General features: G+C 38.2%; 1 protein-coding gene across 2 annotated transcripts in view; it reads right to left on the bottom strand.

The window, feature by feature from the left end:
• Window positions 1–377: 377 nt before the first annotated feature.
• ift122 (intraflagellar transport 122 homolog (Chlamydomonas)) overlaps window positions 378–18,282 on the bottom strand; it is a 40,975-nt gene continuing 23,070 nt past the window's right edge. The window contains exons 18-29 of one of the 2 annotated variants that reach the window (XM_067395530.1): window positions 15,669–15,835; window positions 15,123–15,294; window positions 14,932–15,034; window positions 12,803–12,943; window positions 12,579–12,676; window positions 12,083–12,183; window positions 8,368–8,533; window positions 8,182–8,293; window positions 7,223–7,348; window positions 4,449–4,525; window positions 763–927; window positions 378–681 (exon numbers count right to left, since the gene is read on the bottom strand). In XM_067395530.1, the coding sequence (XP_067251631.1) occupies window positions 595–681; window positions 763–927; window positions 4,449–4,525; window positions 7,223–7,348; window positions 8,182–8,293; window positions 8,368–8,533; window positions 12,083–12,183; window positions 12,579–12,676; window positions 12,803–12,943; window positions 14,932–15,034; window positions 15,123–15,294; window positions 15,669–15,835 (1,515 nt within the window). In that variant the 3' untranslated portion in view covers window positions 378–594. The remainder of the gene's footprint in view (window positions 682–762; window positions 928–4,448; window positions 4,526–7,222; window positions 7,349–8,181; window positions 8,294–8,367; window positions 8,534–12,082; window positions 12,184–12,578; window positions 12,677–12,802; window positions 12,944–14,931; window positions 15,035–15,122; window positions 15,295–15,668; window positions 15,836–18,282) is intronic. The other variant, XM_067395531.1, reaches the window with a different exon arrangement.

Raw genomic sequence — 18,282 nt, 5'->3', positions numbered from 1 at the left:
GGAAATAAACAGGGTGGAAATAGAGAGCTAAAGTTCAGTGAGGGACTGGGAGTTCTGAAATGTCTGTAATTCAATCAAACAGGAACATTTCAGAGTGAGATAAATCTCACAAAACATCATGTTTGTGCTCCTGGTTTCACACCACTAAAGGATGAAGACATTAAGATGGATATTAATAAAGACTTACAAGATGGAATAATATTTTATAAGGCAAAAATGGTCATCTCCACTCAGATCCACTCAGAAGTAGTAGCTCCTATAGTTTACAATTAAGTGAAGACAACATATAAATGCACTTCAGCTCTACTGATAGGAAAAGATCACAACAACACACATTAGAGACATAAATATGAAATCTTTATTTAAAACGACTCCGCTCACAAACGGGTAACAATGTTTAAATGGAATGAGCTGTTTGTGTTTGTGTACGTGTGATAAGGAGCATGTATGGACACACATGGATACACTGTGTAATCTGCTTTGGCCGGTTGATCCGGGTAATCCTATCAGACCTGCGCTGAGCTGGCATTTACTGACGGATTCCAACAGCTCAATCCTGATCGAGCTCACGCACATTCAGCACATACGGTTGTGCTAGCTGGGCTCGTCGATGGGTCTGCGGCAGTACGGACAGCAGTTGTGCTGAAGAACCAACAGCTCGTAGTCCTCACTGTGAAACATCTTTGAACGAGACAACATAATGCAATCAAACGTGACTAGAACAGAGAGGAAACAGAACACATGAAGCTGATGTCTGTGTACCTGAAAGCACGACGGACACATGGTGATGCTGACGTCGGGCAGCAGAGATCGGTAGTACTGCCAGCTGAGAGGTTTGGGCCAGCGCTTGATCAGAACATCCCGTCTGGACATGGACCTCAACACCGCCCGACTCACGACCACCGGCACAAACTCCCGGCCACCCTGCTGTCAATCACCAGCACACCAGACCAGATCAACCACAGCCCAGCCAACCGGGAACGTTCTCTCAAAGTTTTGAACAAACGTTCCTCCAGTGATGTTAATAAAACGTTGGTTCAAAGTTATCTGGTCTTTAACAATGTCTCAAAACATTATTTATATGTTGTTCATGGAACATTTTATTTCTGAAACTTGTAGTTGGACATCGTTTTTTTACGTAACTATTTAGAACGTTCAGAGAACATTCAAAAGTAACGTTTGAAAAATGAAAATTCTATGTTCCGTTAAAGGGTTAGTTCACCCAAAAATGAAATTCTATCATTAGTTACTCGCCCTCATGTCGTTCCACACCCTTAAGACCTTCGTTCATCTTCAGAACACAAATTAAGATATTTTTGATGAAATCTGATAGCCTTCCGTCCCTCCATACACAGCTACGCAACAGACACTTTGAGGCTTCAAAAACTTCATAAAGAGATCGTAAAACTAATCCATATGAATTGAGCAGTTTAGTCCAAATTTTCTGAAGAGACACGATCACTTTATATGATCAACAGATTGAATTTAGGCTTTTACTCAAATATAAACATCCAAGTTGTGGTGAACAGAAGCTCAAGCATGTTTGCTTGACACGTGCGAGAACCAATGAGGTTCATTCTCGTTTTACGCAGCATATTTGATCTTGCTGAAAAAACAGCATATCCTGGTTAGGTACAGTACGTTTTGAAGCATCAAAGCTGGTCATGAGCTGTTTAAGATAGTCAAGTGCTGGTCCTGATCTGAAGCTAGTTGCTTAGGTATAAACCAGCTATGATAGGATGTCTTACCTACCTAGACAGATTTAATTTAGGTTTTTACCCACTACGTTTACATGGACGGCAGTAATCTGATATTAATACGATTAAGACAATACTCTGTTTAAGAAAGGACCATGTAAACAGCGATGTTTTATTACCTTAATCTGACTAAAGTCATACTCGAAGTAAACACAAATCGAATTAAGACCGGTGGAGTATTTCTATTTCAGTCGCATTATTGGAGTGCATTATAGACATGTACACACCTTAATCACACTATTAACGTCATGTGGGAGTTTTCGCCGCATTTTGCCACAGGACGCATAATACACGCGCGGCAGTGGTCAACCGTTTGACGGCAAACAAGAGGGCAAGCTTCAAGCAAGAAGCCACAAATCAAATTCCTCTCACCTCATCTCTCATCCAGTACCTCTGAGTTTGTCGCGGTGGCATGAATTAAAGTACAGGAGGCCTGTTGCTGGAGAATTTGTATCCATTGTTGTCTATTTACAGAGCCCCACACATGAGAGGGAAAATAAATAGTAGCCCCTAGTCTAGGCTAAATCGATTTACGAATGATTTACAAATGTATAAATCATGCGCATCATTTATAAATCGAGGGAACGAATTAGTAAACCGTGCGCACAATTTATTTATTTATTCTTGCATGTCATGTGCGGGGCTCCGTATCCATTTACACGTATTGCATGTCAAATAATTAATTGCACTTGAAGCTTTCGTAAGATTAAAAATGAAAACACCCAAAACTGTATATGGCACGAACTGTGTGGTGATGTGTGAAATTCTGTAGAGAACGTCGGACGGCAACTGCTCTATGATCTATAATGTAAAGCGGGAACATAAAAGGAATATTCTAAAAGCAACTCATGTAAATGCGTTAATCATAATATTGTCTTATTCAGAATTATACGTTTACTGCTGTCCATGTAAACGTAGTCACTGATGAGCGAAACTAGGCAGAAGCTCAACCTAACCTGAATGATGCACAAGAACAAACCTCTTCTGGAAGCTCAAACGTACCACGTAACACACGAGAATGAACCTCATTGGTTAAGCAGCATGTTTGAGCTTCTGAAAGAGGTTTGTTCTTGTGCGTCATTCAGGTTCGTTTGAGCCTCCGGTATGGAGTCAAATTAATGCCTTAAAGTTTTGCACAAAAATAAAGTTTTGTAAAACACAAAAAAGAATTGAGCTATAAAAAAATGTTTTGCAAACAAAAATAATAAATTGCAAAATAAAATAAAGTAGTGCAAAAATAAAAATATAATCAATTACAAAAATCAATGACAGCTGTAATCCTATTTTATCTTTGCCACATATTTTTCATGCTCAAACCCACTAAATCATTTGTAACGCTCATTTTATTCTGCGTTTCAGTCAAGCGTGCGCTCACGATACCGGTTTTCTTTTGCGCTGCACTGTTCTGTGCGGATCTCTTTATGGCACTGGTTTGACGTGGGGGTGGAGCCAAGAAACGGGGGCACGCCCCCGCGAAATACATTGGAAGGGAACGTAATCGGCGACAGGTGAAATAATTCTTTGACATGGTGAAAAATAATGCATGGTTTGTTTTTGTTGGTTTGTTTAGCATATGTTGTCACCGATTACGACCCCCTCCAATGCATTTCTTATAGTAATATGACCCGTTGCGCTCTGTCTCACTGCCTGTATCCACTTTTGTGTCCTTAAACATTCGTTTTTTGGGGTCGACTGCTTATAAAAACGTATTTCTGTTTTTTTTTTAGCTTGTTAGCTGTACACCTTGTCACGTAGCAGCTTTTAGGCATTGTTCTGTTTATTGTAATGAGTCAGAAAAGACAAGAAGGCAGCCTCACGCTTTACAAAGTCAATGGAGACGGTTGGATTGTTTGTCCCCCGGTGGGCGTGGTTTTCAGATTATAATAAATGCGCTCTGTCTCTATGCTTGATCTGATCTGGGTAGCGTTTCCCAAAAGCATCGTAAGCCTAAGTTGATCGTAGCTCCATTGGTTTCCCATACAAAAGCTTATGATGCTTTTGGGAAACGCTGCCCTGTTCTGTTGCGATCTGCGTCTCCTGCCGATGACGTGTTTCGTGGGGGCGTGCCCCCGTTTCTTGACTCCACCCCCACGTCAAACCAGTGCCATAAAGAGATCCGCACAGAAAAGTGCAGCGCAAAAGAAAACCGGTATCGTGAGCGCACGCTTGACTGAAACGCAGAATAAAATGAGCGCTGCAAATGATTTAGTGGGTTTGAGCATGAAAAGTATGTGGCAAAGATAAAATAGGATTACAGCTGTCATTGATTTTTGTAATTGATTACATTTTTATTTTTGCACTACTTTATTTTATTTTGCAATTTATTATTTTTGTTTGCAAAACTTATTTTTTTTCCACTCAATATTTTATTTTCCTTTGCAATTCTTTATTTTTGTTTGCAAAACATTTTTTTATAGCTCAATTCTTTTTTGTGTTTTACAAAACTTTATTTTTGTGCAAAACTTTAAGGCATTAATTTGACTCTATACTCCGGTCTCTTTATGAAGTTTTTGAAAGTGGTAGTTGCAAAGGCAGTCAATATAAGGACAGACATCTCTTTTAGATTTCATCAAAAAGATCTTAATTTTTCATGATATGAGGGTGAGTAATTAATGACAGAATTTTCATTTGGGGCTCAACTAACCCTTTAAGAAAATGATTTCATGTTTTTTTTTTCGCTGTCAGTCTCACCTCAAAGCAGAGTTTGGCTGTAAAGGGGTCGTCCTCTGGGTCTTCAGTCCCATCATCCAGCTTCAGACACTGAGATTCTGACACACACACACACATAATGTTATGTTAGAGTTACAATGAGTGTTTAGTAATTCAGATTTATTTCTGTCAAGTAATTGAATATACTGTTAATAGCCGTTTCCTTATAAATACTTATTTTGAGTAATAATACAGTTACTAATCTCTATAGGCGCATCATTGATGGTACAGTGAAAACACAGGATGCAATTTTAATGTTAAGAAATCATGAAGATGTGCTCATTATACATTTTAAGTTGTTTCCTTGTAAGTGTAACTAATGATGAACAATCATTTCTGTAATAAAATACAAACCCGATTCCAAAAAAGTTGGGACACCGTACAAATTGTGAATAAAAAAGAATGCAATAATTTACAAATCTCTTAAACTTATATTTTATTCACAATAGAATATAAATAACATATCAAATGTTGAAAGTGAGACATTTGAAATGTCATGCCAAATATTGGCTCATTCTGGATTTCATGAGAGCTACACATTCCAAAAATGTTGGGACAGGTAGCAATAAGAGGCCGGAAAAGTTAAATGTACATATAAGGAACAGCTGGAGGACCAATTTGCAACTTATTAGCTCAATTTACAACATGATTGGGTATAAAAAGAGCCTCTCAGAGTGGCAGTGTCTCTCAGAAGTCAAGATGGGCAGAGGATCACCAATTCCCCCAATGCTGCGGCCAAAAATAGTGGAGAAATATCAGAAAGGAGTTTCTCAAGAGAAAAATTGCAAAGAGTTTGAAGTTATCATCATCTACAGTGCGTAATATCATCCAAAGATTCAGAGAATCTGGAACAATCTCTGTGCATAAGGGTCAAGGCCGGAAAACCATACTGGATGCCCGTGATCTTCGGGCCCTTAGACGGCACTGCATCACATACAGGAATGCTACTGTAATGGAAATCACTACATGGGCTCAGGAATACTTCCAGAAAACATTGTCGGTGAACACAATCCACCGTGCCATTCGCTGTTGCCGGCTAAAACTCTATAGGTCAAAAAAGAAGCCATATCTAAACATGATCCAGAAGCGCAGGCGTTTTCTCTGGGCCAAAGCTCATTTAAAATGGACTGTGGCAAAGTGGAAAACTTTTCTGTGGTCAGACCAATCAAAATTTGAAGTTCTTTTTGGAAAACTGGGACGCCATGTCATCCGGACTAAAGAGGACAAGGACAACCCAAGTTGTTATCAGCGCTCAGTTCAGAAGCCTGCATCTCTGATGGTATGGGGTTGCATGAGTGCGTGTGGCATGGGCAGCTTACACATCTGGAAAGGCACCATCAATGCTGAAAGGTATATCCAAGTTCTAGAACAACATATGCTCCCATCCAGACGTCGTCTCTTTCAGGGAAGACCTTGCATTTTCCAACATGACAATGCCAGACCACATACTGCATCAATTACAACATCATGGCTGCGTAGAAGAAGGATCCGGGTACTGAAATGGCCAGCCTGCAGTCCAGATCTTTCACCCATAGAAAACATTTGGCGCATCATAAAGAGGAAGATGCGACAAAGAAGACCTAAGACAGTTGAGCAACTAGAAGCCTGTATTAGACAAGAATGGGACAACATTCCTATTCCTAAACTTGATCAACTTGTCTCCTCAGTCCCCAGACGTTTGCAGACTGTTATAAAAAGAAGAGGGGATGCCACACAGTGGTAAACATGGCCTTGTCCCAACTTTTTTGAGATGTGTTGATGCCATGAAATTTAAAATCAACTTATTTTTCCCTTAAAATGATAAATTTTCTCAGTTTAAACATTTGATATGTCATCTATGTTGTATTCTGAATAAAATATTGAAATTTGAAACTTCCACATCATTGCATTCTGTTTTATTCACAATTTGTACAGTGTCACAACTTTTTTGGAATCAGGTTTGTAATTGGGGGAAAAAACAGAAATCAATACAAATCTTTTTTTAATGTTAAATACAATCAAAACACTGAAACAAAATATTTTTAAAAGTATAATTCCAAACTGCTATAAATATCATATGGCTGAGGAGATATAGATTTTAACAAATCAAAATTTCCATTCATAACCTCTAATGTAAACATTAGCCATTAAAGACATAATTAATAATAACTAACTAGTACAGCAAACAAGAGTCTAAGAAGAATATAAATGTAACTGTTCTTATAATGCAGTATAGGTCTTAATGAGTCTTTTTAAATATATTTATAGAATAGCAATACTTATGAATAAGTATAAATAGGGCTATAATTCATTATAAGCATGGTCTACATAGAAAGTGTTACAGAAGAACGTTCCAAATAGCAGATGAAACGGTGAGTAACTATCAATACACTTGGTAGATAACCTACAAGAGGATGATTTAGTGAATGAGAACACTGCGTAAGAGCAGCGCGGTCCTAGGAAGTCAGAAGCAGACTAGACAATGAGCTTGGGTTTGTGGAGAGATTATATCATACCAGATTACAGGTGTCGTCAATCAGAATTTGGCTGATAGGGAGCAGAGAGTGGAAGGACATGGAGAGCCAGACAAGGATGCAAAAGACAATTGCTATTCTTTATCCACTTGTCAATCAAGCTAAAGACATCATTGGGCAGTTCATTACACACCAGCAACCAATGACCATCAGGATTTGATGCCATTGAGTCTCTAATCTCCCTAAAGCTTTTCTTTGGCTCTTCTGTGTATGAATGGATATGTGATGTGAATGAGATGTTACCTCCTCCACCCATCTCCTGCCAGCTGCCGTTTCTCTCCACACGAGGCACTTCCAGGTCAATCAGAGACACGGCCTCCTCATCCGAGATATCCTCCTCCAGATAAAACTCTACCAGCGGAAGAACCTCTAAACACACACCATAAATCACACAAATATGTAAAACCAATGGCAAGATACTGGCCCACTGTCTTCATTTCTCCAGAAAACACCCTACTGAAGTGGCTGATGGGATCATACAACACATTTTCTGAAGAGGATCTCATCCTTTTGTGGTGAAGATTTGACCAACACTGTGAAAATGTTTGCCAAAAAACATTTGAACGTACCAAATTTAATTAGGTTTTACTAGACGGTCAGCTAAGTTTCAGCAACTTAAAGGTGCTATAGAGGATGTTTTGTTTTATACATTTTTGCAATATTACTTGAAACTGTCTTTACTAACTGATAAAAGACTATTTATTAGGTGCACAGAAAGGAATAATATTAATATACATCATCTGTGCACGAGGTAGGGCCTTAAAAACATCAGCCAATCGTTTACGCGATCATCGCATAAACGATTGGCCCTCTGGCTTGTCAATCACTGCCGTGACGTTCCTTGTGAGAGACGAGCGCGGCTGCGCGCTCCAGTAACTTTCCCCACTCCACAGGCGCCGCATGCAATGTTTTTGTCCGGAGACAGGAGTAACATCTGCAGATTATGAGTTACCTGCGGTGAGTCCGACATAATGAATCCACTAACACGACACAGCGAATGCCGGTGGTAAACACTCGTGTTCCAATACTCGTGCACGAGTTTTGGGAGGCGTTCCTTCGAAGGAGGGGGTTTGTTCTTACGCATGCGCTCATTTCAAAAACTCAGTAATAGTCTTTGGTTTCTCAGTCAATGAAAACATCCTCTATAGCACCTTTAATGAAAATAACACAGGTTATGATTGTCAGGTATATGAGCAGCTCACCATAAGAGGAGGCAGAAAATATGAACGGCTGTCTGCAATTGATGCAGGAGTTGCCCTGGTTATTCAGCAAAGGGTTGTTGGTGGAGCAGCGGTAACACATCGGGATCAAATCCTACACAAACACAAGCTTTGACCAACAGGCACCACTTCAAACAGCTGCAACACAATACACACACACACACGCACCTCGCTGTCACGGTACGGTTTGGAGCGGACCGTCAGGCAGCTGAGCTCCATGCTCTCCTGATAGCGGGACGGGATCTTCAGGCCCTGCAATTTCTCGAAGGCGTGTCGCGCTACTTTATATGCTCCCAGAACTTTACTCTGCTTTGCCAGAGCATACAGAGTATCTCTGAACCTCAAGTCAAGGATTCAGACAACAATTTAAAAGATGTACTGGTTGTTTTTTAATACAGTTACATTGAATGAGGGCTGGAGAGTTCGAGCATCAAAAGGGAGGCAAAGGCACCATAAAAGTATCATGAAATCAGTATTATAAAATTAGCCAACATGACTTGCTATATGAAATTAGCCAACATGAATAACACACAGGAGATTGAGTTTGACACTAGCATGCTCTGTCCATGATGTGATACTCGAGCAAAAATCAAATACAGCACCCATGTTGAGATAAAAGAGCTTGAACCACTTTACATTTTTTGGTTTTATAGTGAATTATCATTATGCTTGCTTTGTTGACATCTGGCATGGACTTTATCACAAGATTTGTTGCAACAAATTTGGCCAAAAGAAGAAAAGGCAGCATACATTTAGAAACAGGCTTCATCTATGATTTATAATACTGTTGAAGTATTGAAACACATAAAATAATCGTACAGTGTGTTCACTTAAAATAACATGCATTACATAATCAAATTACTTATAATGCTTTACAAGTGACGTGCATTATGTAATCAATTACTTTTTGACGTGTCGAGTAAAGTAACGTATTACAAGTATCAGTTTACAACCCGGAACCCGGAAGTGTTAGGACAATTTTTACATTTTAATAAAATGAAAAGACTTTCAAATCACATGAGCCAATATTTTATTCACAATAGAACATAGATAGCATAAAACATGTCTAAACTGAGAAATTTTACAATTTTATGCACAAAATGAGCTTATTTCAAATTTGATGCCTGCTACAGGTCTCAAAATAGTTGGGACGAGGGCATGTTTACCATGGTGTACCATCTCCTCTCCTTTTCAAAACAGTGTAAAGACGTCTGGGCATCGAGGTTATGAGTTTCTGGAGTTTTGTGTTGGAATTTGGTCCCATTCTTGCCTGATAAAGATTTCCAGCTTCTGAAGAGTTTGTGGTCGCCTTTGACATATTTTTCTCTATAGGTGAAAGTTCTGGACTTCAGGCAGGCCAGTTCAGCACCCGGACTCTTCTACGACGAAGCCATGCTGTTGTAATAGTTGCAGGATGTGGTTTTGCATTTTCCTGCTGAAATACACAAGGCCTTCCCTGAAATAGACGTCGTCTGGAGGAGAGCATATGTTGCTCTAAAACCTTTATATACCTTTCAGCATTCATAGTGTCTTCCAAAACATGCAAGCTGCCCATACCGTATGTACTCACGCACCCCCATACCATCAGAGATGCTGGATTTTGAACTGAACACTGATAACACGCTGGAAGGTCTCCCTCCTCTTCAGCCTGGAGGACACAGCATCCATGATTTCCAACAAGAATGTCAAATTTGGACTCGTCTGACCATAGAACACTTTTCCACTTTAAAACAGTCCATTTTAAATGAGGCTTGGCCCACAGGACACGACGGCACTTCTGGACCATGTTCACATATGGCTTCCTTTTTGCATGATAGAGCTTTAGTTGGCATCTGCAGATGGCACGGCGGATTGTGTTTACCGACAGTGGTTTAGTTGGCATCTGCAGATGGCACGGCGGATTGTGTTTACCGACAGTGGTTTAGTTGGCATCTGTAGATGGCACGGCGGATTGTGTTTACCGACAGTGGTTTAGTTGGCATCTGCAGATGGCACGGCGGATTGTGTTTACCGACAGTGGTTTAGTTGGCATCTGCAGATGGCACGGCGGATTGTGTTTACCGACAGTGGTTTAGTTGGCATCTGCAGATGGCACGGCGGATTGTGTTTACCGACAGTGGTTTCTGGAAGTCTTCCTGGGCCCATTTAGTAATGTCATTGACACAATCAGTGTCGTCTGAGGCCCTGAAGACCACGGGCATCCAATAAAGGTCTTCGGCCTTGTCCGTTACGCACAGAGATTTCTCCAGTTTCTCTGAATCTTTTGATGATGTTACGCACTGTAGATGATGAGATTTGCAAAGCCTTTGCAATTTGTCATTGAAGAACATTGTTTTTAAAGTATTCCACAATCTTTTTACACACTCTTTCACAGTTCTGTCCATCTTTACTTCAGATAGCCTCTCTAAGACATCCCTTTTATAGCTAATCATGTTACAGATCTGATATCAATTAACTTAATTAGTTGCTAGATGTTCTCCCAGTTGTATCTTTTCAAAATGTCTTGCTTTTTCAGCCATTTGTTGCCCCTGTGCCAACTTTTTTTGAAACCTGTAGCAGGCATCAAATTTGAAATTAGCTCATTTAGTGGATAAAAGTGTAAAATGTCTCTGTTTAAACATTTGTTATGTTATCAATGTTTTCTATTGTGAATAAAATTTTGGCTCATGTGATTTGAAAGTCTTTTAGTTTTCATTTTAATCAAATTAAAAAAACGGCCCAACATTTCCGGAATTCGGGTTGTACTTTATGTAACAAGTAAATAAATGCATTACAAGTAATGTGCATTACGTAATCGGATTACTTTTTTTGATGTAACAACACATTACAAGTAATGTGCATTAGGTAAACCAGATTTCTTTAATGAGTACAAGTAACACATTACAAGTAACATGCATATAATCAAATTACTTTTTTGAGGTAACAAGTAATATTACTTTATAGACACAATCATATTTGTCTATAAAGTTATTTTTTTTAAAAGTAATGCACGTTATAGTTTAATTAATATGCTTAATTTTTAAACTACTGAATTAAAATTCTCTCTTCTCCATAACTTAGTAACTTAAACATGTGCACTCATGTGAGCACAGGAACAGACAAAAAGAACAAAAGTAACAAAACACATTACTTTCAATAAAAGAGGTAGGTAAGATACGGTAGATAATATAACCCGTAATGTTGAAAGATCTTGTGTAAGGTGCACAATGCTCTAGAGGTCAGGAAATATTCAAAGTGCTCAGAATATAACAATATTCCCAATGTGTTTTTAAAAGAAAATGAAGATTATGTGTGTTATATAAGATATGTTGTTGAATGCATTACTGCGGTAAACACTTGTTAAAAGTGTTGTGCAATTCCTGGAAGAGAGCGAGCCGCAGCCAGTTGAGAAAAAGTAACATTACTTTCCATAAAAAGTAACTTAGTAAAGTAATTAGTTACATTTTTAAGGGAGTAATGCAATACTGTAACATTACTTTTAAAAGTAACTTACCCTAACACTGGTCACAACACATCCAGAATCATAAAATAAAGAAAATAAAGCATCTTGGATCTGTTCTTCACACTGAACTCTCCCAAAATAAATAGCAGATAGTTAACACAGAGAAAGTGAGAAGAACAATGTCAGAGATACGTGTGTGTGTGTAGTGACAGATCAGACCATACTCTGAAAAAACACTCTTACTTCAAGTGTTTCGACATTTACATGTCTCTATTGGCCTAGGTGTAAGAAAAGGGCTTATTCAGTATTCAACACACACCCTCCAATGATCACAGCGCACATCAGCTCTGTCAACACTTCAGTCCAATTCAACACTAATCAATGAGCGTCTCACCGAAACCCTCCAAACCTCACAAGTGTGTGTGAGTGAATGAAGGATACACTTTAGAGATGCCCATGGGAACATCTCTGGTCAGGTTGTGGAAGAGAAACCGGGAGATGTTGAAGAGAATTTCTGGCATGTTGGAACTAAATGGCTCCGACTGAAATATGAACAGCAATCAGAACACAAGATCTATTTTGAATGATCTGTTATACATTCAGGATTTTCACACAGACACAGTGAACCGGTGCTGGACATCTGAAATAAACTCCACTCAGGTTTTAGTCCAACAGAAAAGATTTCTTTTTAGGCGACAAAACTGAAGCATGCTTAGAAAGAATGGACAGAACAATAGTTATATTTATGGTTATCGTTCTTGGTGTGAGATAACGATCACTGCGAACGCTACTTGATCTCACATTTCTGTGCTTTTCTGAATTATTTCTCCTCTGAGAAAGCGACATGGAATTTCTTTAAGACCAACTATAACCTGTAACAGTTGATAGCAAACACCAGAAACCGTCTGAATTCTGTGATGGCATAAATCACGCTTACCATGTATCGATGGACAGAATGATAGACGTGATACAGCTCAGCCAAGTGCTGGAAGCTGTGAAACTTCTTCAGCATCTCCTCCTTCTTCTCTGTGTTATCTAGAAAAGTGCATATATATGTTTAATCACAATCATCTGAATGCACATCAAGGGCTTTCTCATTGAACACAAAGGTTTTTCACTATAAAAGGATAAGCACAGAAGCTAGCATGTGCTCATAGACACCTCTGGCGATGTCGAGGCACTGCATGGACAGCATCCAGTAGTAGTACGAGGCGTCATTGAACCTGCTCTCCACCACGGCATTATGGGTAAGCTGCTCCAGCACTCGCACAGCCTCCGCCTGACGCCCCGCTTTGTGGAAGGCTGAAAAACATCAACAGATGGAAATTACAGAATTGCATAAATTGACAAGTTTTTAAAAAACAAAACAGTGAAGGTGTTTTGAGAATAAAAGATTACACTTCAAGTGTGTGAACGCATTTAGTAATGTGTTTGTTCCTGATTAATGCCACATATTTCCAGATCAAGCAACTGAACTGTCACAACCCTGGCTCTAGGGAAGTAACATAAAGGACACAGAGACCAAAATCTTTATCAAAAGATAAAGTTTATTAAATTATAAAAGAAAAAGGGGACTGTTGAATAGGCAACACTGATTTTTAAATATAATATACACAGACCTACAATGAGAGTAATATTTGCTTCCTCTGAAGCCAGGTGAAAAAAATACATTACCGATAATCCTGCAGTCAGATCCACTAATGAGTGAAGATGATGTTATCATGAAAATGATAGCAAAAGAGCTCAGCAATGATCGCTCGCTCCCTTGAAGCGTTGTGAATGACAAAACCAAGCTATATTGCATTTATATATAGATTAGGGCTGGATGATATGACCTAAAATCAAAATCTCAATTAATTGAATATTTACCTCGATTACGATTAATGAACAATTATTGTGTTTTTGTTTGTTTTTTTGCTTGTTTGTGTTTTTGTCCTCATAGTTCACTGACAAGGTTTGTTCTGTAAATATGCCTGACTATTAAAGGTGGGATATTTTTTCCTAATGACAGCACACTTATATACTCACTGATCCGTGTTGACTCAGCATTTGAGTTTGCCTCTGTGTTGCTTCCATTGCCGCTGATTGGACGGGGCGGAGTCATGTGACTACACACGCAATAGTATGTTTTTAAGGGAAAAGTATTAACAGGATTAAAAAAATAAATAAATAACCGACATGGGAAAATTACATCGGTCAGAGGTTCTGAATTTTGATTTTGATTACTTTTCAATTAATCATCAAGCCCTAATATAGAATATTCTGAATATTTTGTAGTACAAGTAACGTACATTGGGTTTATACTTGTAATTAATAAGTTAAAGGGTTAGTTCACCCAAAAATAAAAATTATGTCATTAATTACTCATCCTCATGTTGTTCCACACCCGTAAGACACAAATTAAGATATTTTTGATGAAATCCAAGAGTTACAAATTTGTCTCCTACGCTGTTTACACTCAGTGCTTCCAGGTTCTGCATCAGAACGCCGACTCATTATTGGCCGGCTCATGTGTTAGCATCACATGCATGCGTCGTGCTGATCACGTGATCAGCTTTGGCCAATACTGAGCTGGCGTTCTGATGTAAGCGCTGAGTGTAAACAGCGTAGGAGACAAATTTGTTGAATAAAGTCATTATTTTGTTTTGTTTTTGCGCACAAAAAGTATTCTCGTCTCTTCATAACATTAAGGTTGAACCACTGCAGTCACATGACTGTTTTAACAATGTCTTTAGTGCCTTTCTGGACCTTGATGCGGGACATGGGAGATAAAAAAAACCTCTAGGATTTCATCAAAAATATCTTAATTTGTGTTCTGAAGATGAACGAAGGTCTTACAGGTGTGGAATGACATGAGGGAGAGTAATTAATGACAATTTTCATTTTTCTATGCACTAACACTTTAATATTACAAATGTGATTGGTTTTTCATATTAATACAACATTTTTAAGAAAAGACGCAATTAACGCGTTTGCCAAATTTGTCTTCTGAACAGTGACTCAGCGTTTCATTCAGCTCTGTGTGCGTGTGACGAGAGTCTGGTGTAATGACACTGACATACACTGATACCAATGATTCTGCCTCAGTTATTGAGTGAATTAATGGAGGATATTTGTTGAAACAAAAGCAAATTTTAATTATCACATTGTGTACGGAGTTTCAGAAGTGTGCAGGCATGTGAAAATTTATCTCGCTGCCAATTTTAATTTGCAGAGTGAATCACTGCCAAAGCAACATGCAGACACACTCTCTCTCACAGATGCTCATGTGAACGGTGTGTTTGACTGACCTTTCTGAGCCTCCTCGAAGCGGTCGTGTTCAGCCAACCACTGGGCGTACGGCACATAGACGTCATCCCTGAACTGAGAGTGTTTCTCGACTAGAGAGAACGCCTGAGAACAAGCAGGAGCCACATCAGCCAAAATGTCCCTTTTCTACAGTTTTGCTCGCATTAGCACTCACACACACACACACACATACCTCATCCCAGTGTGTAGTGTCCACATGAAGCTGCACCAGCGCCTTCAGATCACCCATTTTATTATAAATCTCAGCAGCGTAACCGTGATGATTGAACTTCTTAAAAAACACGGCACATCTGGACAGCGGCTCCCGCTCTGCTTTATCCAGCTTACGAGCCAAATCTATCAACCTACAGAGACAGAGGGTGATTCACGTCATGTATTTTCTGATCTGTGTGTGTATATGTTCTTGCATTATGTGTATATGCTTCAGTATCTAGTATTTTATATTTCATTTATGAAAGGTCTTGTCACCCTTGTATTGTAAAAAGAGAGACTGAAGAGGGTAAATGTGATCAAGACTCACTACACACTGTGAATTCAGTTACACGTATCTTATGTGCTTTGAATTCGTGTACTGAATTAAGTATTTCATTATTCAAATACAGCTGGTGATGTTTCTGGTAAAAGGCAGCGGAAAAAGTTTAGTATACACTACAGTATCTATAATCGATGTGTGTATAATGACAGCATGCGCGTGTGTGTGTGTGTGTGTGTGGCTCACATGTCCATCCAGCCGTGTTCTCCGATGATCTCGATGGCTTTCATGTGTTCTCCGGCCGTCAGATACATGTCTGCAGCCGCTCGAGGCTCTTTACTGTTCTTCGCCCAGTCCGCCTGCTTCTTCATCAGCAGTTTAGTGTCCTTGGGATCTGCTGAGCCGAGGAAGTCCTTCACAAACGCAAAAACACACTGTGAGTGCTTCCTGTCAAGTGCTTGATTGTTTAATGTAAGTGCACAGCAGTTAAAGCACCTAATATAAAGTTCTAGCAGCTTTGATTGGGTTGAATCATCAGTATGAGTGAAGCAGTGATTCGATGACTGCTGTAGAGTGAAACAGTCGGATTCCAGAAGTAAAAACGCGATAATGTTTTTAACGATAACTTCTAAACCTTTAAAGACAGCCTTACTGCGAGCTGCAAAGTTAAAGCCCTCAGCCTGCATAATTTCAACTTATTTTTTAAAATAATTGTGGTAAACAGCTAAATGCATGGTGAAAAACTACATAAATGCTATTAAGAATATTCTTTAGCTCCGCACACTCCCATGAAGCATTGCAAATGTCTCCATACATTCTCAAATTACCGAAATATATTTGCACAATAAACTTAAAATACATTGTTTTATATCCACTACCGCTTCAAAAGTTTGGGATTGGTAAGATTTTTAATGTTTTTAAAAGAAGTTTCGTCTGCTCACCAAGGCTACATTTATTTAATTAGAAATACAGTAAAAAACAGTAATATTGTGAAATATTATTACAATTTAAAATAACTGTTTTTAAATATATTTGACAAAGTAATTTATTCCTGTGATCAAAGCTGAATTTTCAGCATCGTTACTCCAGTCTTCAGTGTCACATGATCCTTCAGAAATCATTCTAATATGCTGATTTGCTGTTCAAGAAACATTTATGATTATTTTCAATGTTGAAAACAGTTGTGTACTTTTTTTTCAGAATTCCTTGATGAATAGAAAGTTCAAAAGAACAGCATTTATCTGAAATACAAAGCTTCTCTAGCATTATACACTACCGTTCAAAAGTTTGGGGTCAGTAAGAATTTTTATTTTTATTTTTTTGAAAAGAAATGAAAGAAATGAATACTTTTCTTCAGCAAGGATGCATTAAATCAATCAAAAGTGGCAGTAAAGACATTTATAATGTTACAAAAGATTAGATTTCAGATAAACACTGTTCTTTTGAACTTTCTATTCATCAAATAATCCTGAAAAAAATATTGTACACATTAAATGTTTCTTGAGCAGCAGATCAGCATATTAGAATGATTTCTGAAGGATCATGTGACACTGAAGACTGGAGTAATTCAGCTTTGATCACAGGAATAAATTACTTTGTCAAATATATTCAAATAGAAAACAGTTATTTTAAATTGTAATAATATTTCACAATATTACTGTTTTTACTGTTTTTGTAATTAAATAAATGTAGCCTTGGTGAGCAGACGAAACTTCTTTTAAAAACATTAAAAATCTTACTGATCCCAAACTTATAGGTAGTATATATATATATATTGATATTTATATATATATATTTATATATATATAAAATCAACAGTTTTAAATGAGTAGTTTTATATTTCTTCATTTGAATATGCCGTTCGCAATGCTTCATGGGATTGCAGTTCTTTCCCTCACTAAGGCCGTCAAGTTCACAGACCTTTGTATTTTTGTCAGATTTTCAATTACTTTTTTATTTCAAATAAAAGTCTGTAATGTTGTGATTCTCCTCGTAGCTGGTTGATTCGGTTCAGGGATTATAACACATTAACAAAAACTTTTTTAAGTTCCCTATGGGAGAAATTAATGGGAAAAAATACTTCCAGAATCAGCGCCGCTAAAAAAAGTTGACAGCACTAATGCGATCTATAATATATATGAATTCAGATTCATTCTAAAACGAAGGCTGCGTTTACACTGCAAGTCTTAATCTGATCTTTTAACCATATCTGATTTTTTGTCCTGCCTGTTTACTTTAGATACAACTGGTATCCGATATTCGTGTTTACATTAATTCCTGGCCAAATTGATGATCGGTGATCACTTTACTATGTACATGGTAGACCCTCGGGTTTTGAATGACCGTGCAATTAAAATTATTTATATAATTCCTGCCGGGTAGCCATGATTACTTCTCAGCATGGATAAGTTAGCAGCTGTCAAGGAGGTTTTGCAGCACAAAATCTGACAGAACGGTTTCAGAATGGGAAATGTTCGCTTGTTATTTTAACTACAGCTTGTTATCTAGAATTCTGAAGTGAAATATAGATTATATTTAGTTAAATGAATTTGAATGAATTAACAAGAGAGAGAGAGAGAGAGAGAGAGAGAGAGAGTAGCCTAATAGTAAAGCTGGTTTGTTTAATTACAAAAACAGCAAAGTTGTCACCTCATTGCTGTGAAACATAATGTTTTATTTATAAAATTCACAGGGCAGAGGTTGAAAACCAGCTCCTGAATCATGCATAATTTCTAGCCTATATATAAATTTCCCCCCTCAATAAAAAAATCTGAGTTTTAGTGCGAGCACATACATCACATCTGCTTCATGATACAACATTAAATTTATATCAAACATGTCGCCCTCGCCTTGTGGTGTC

Source organism: Chanodichthys erythropterus, chromosome 9 (assembly GCF_024489055.1).
Source record: "Chanodichthys erythropterus isolate Z2021 chromosome 9, ASM2448905v1, whole genome shotgun sequence".
Taxonomy (NCBI): Eukaryota; Metazoa; Chordata; class Actinopteri; order Cypriniformes; family Xenocyprididae; genus Chanodichthys; species Chanodichthys erythropterus.
This window is presented reverse-complemented; position numbering and strand designations above follow the sequence as displayed.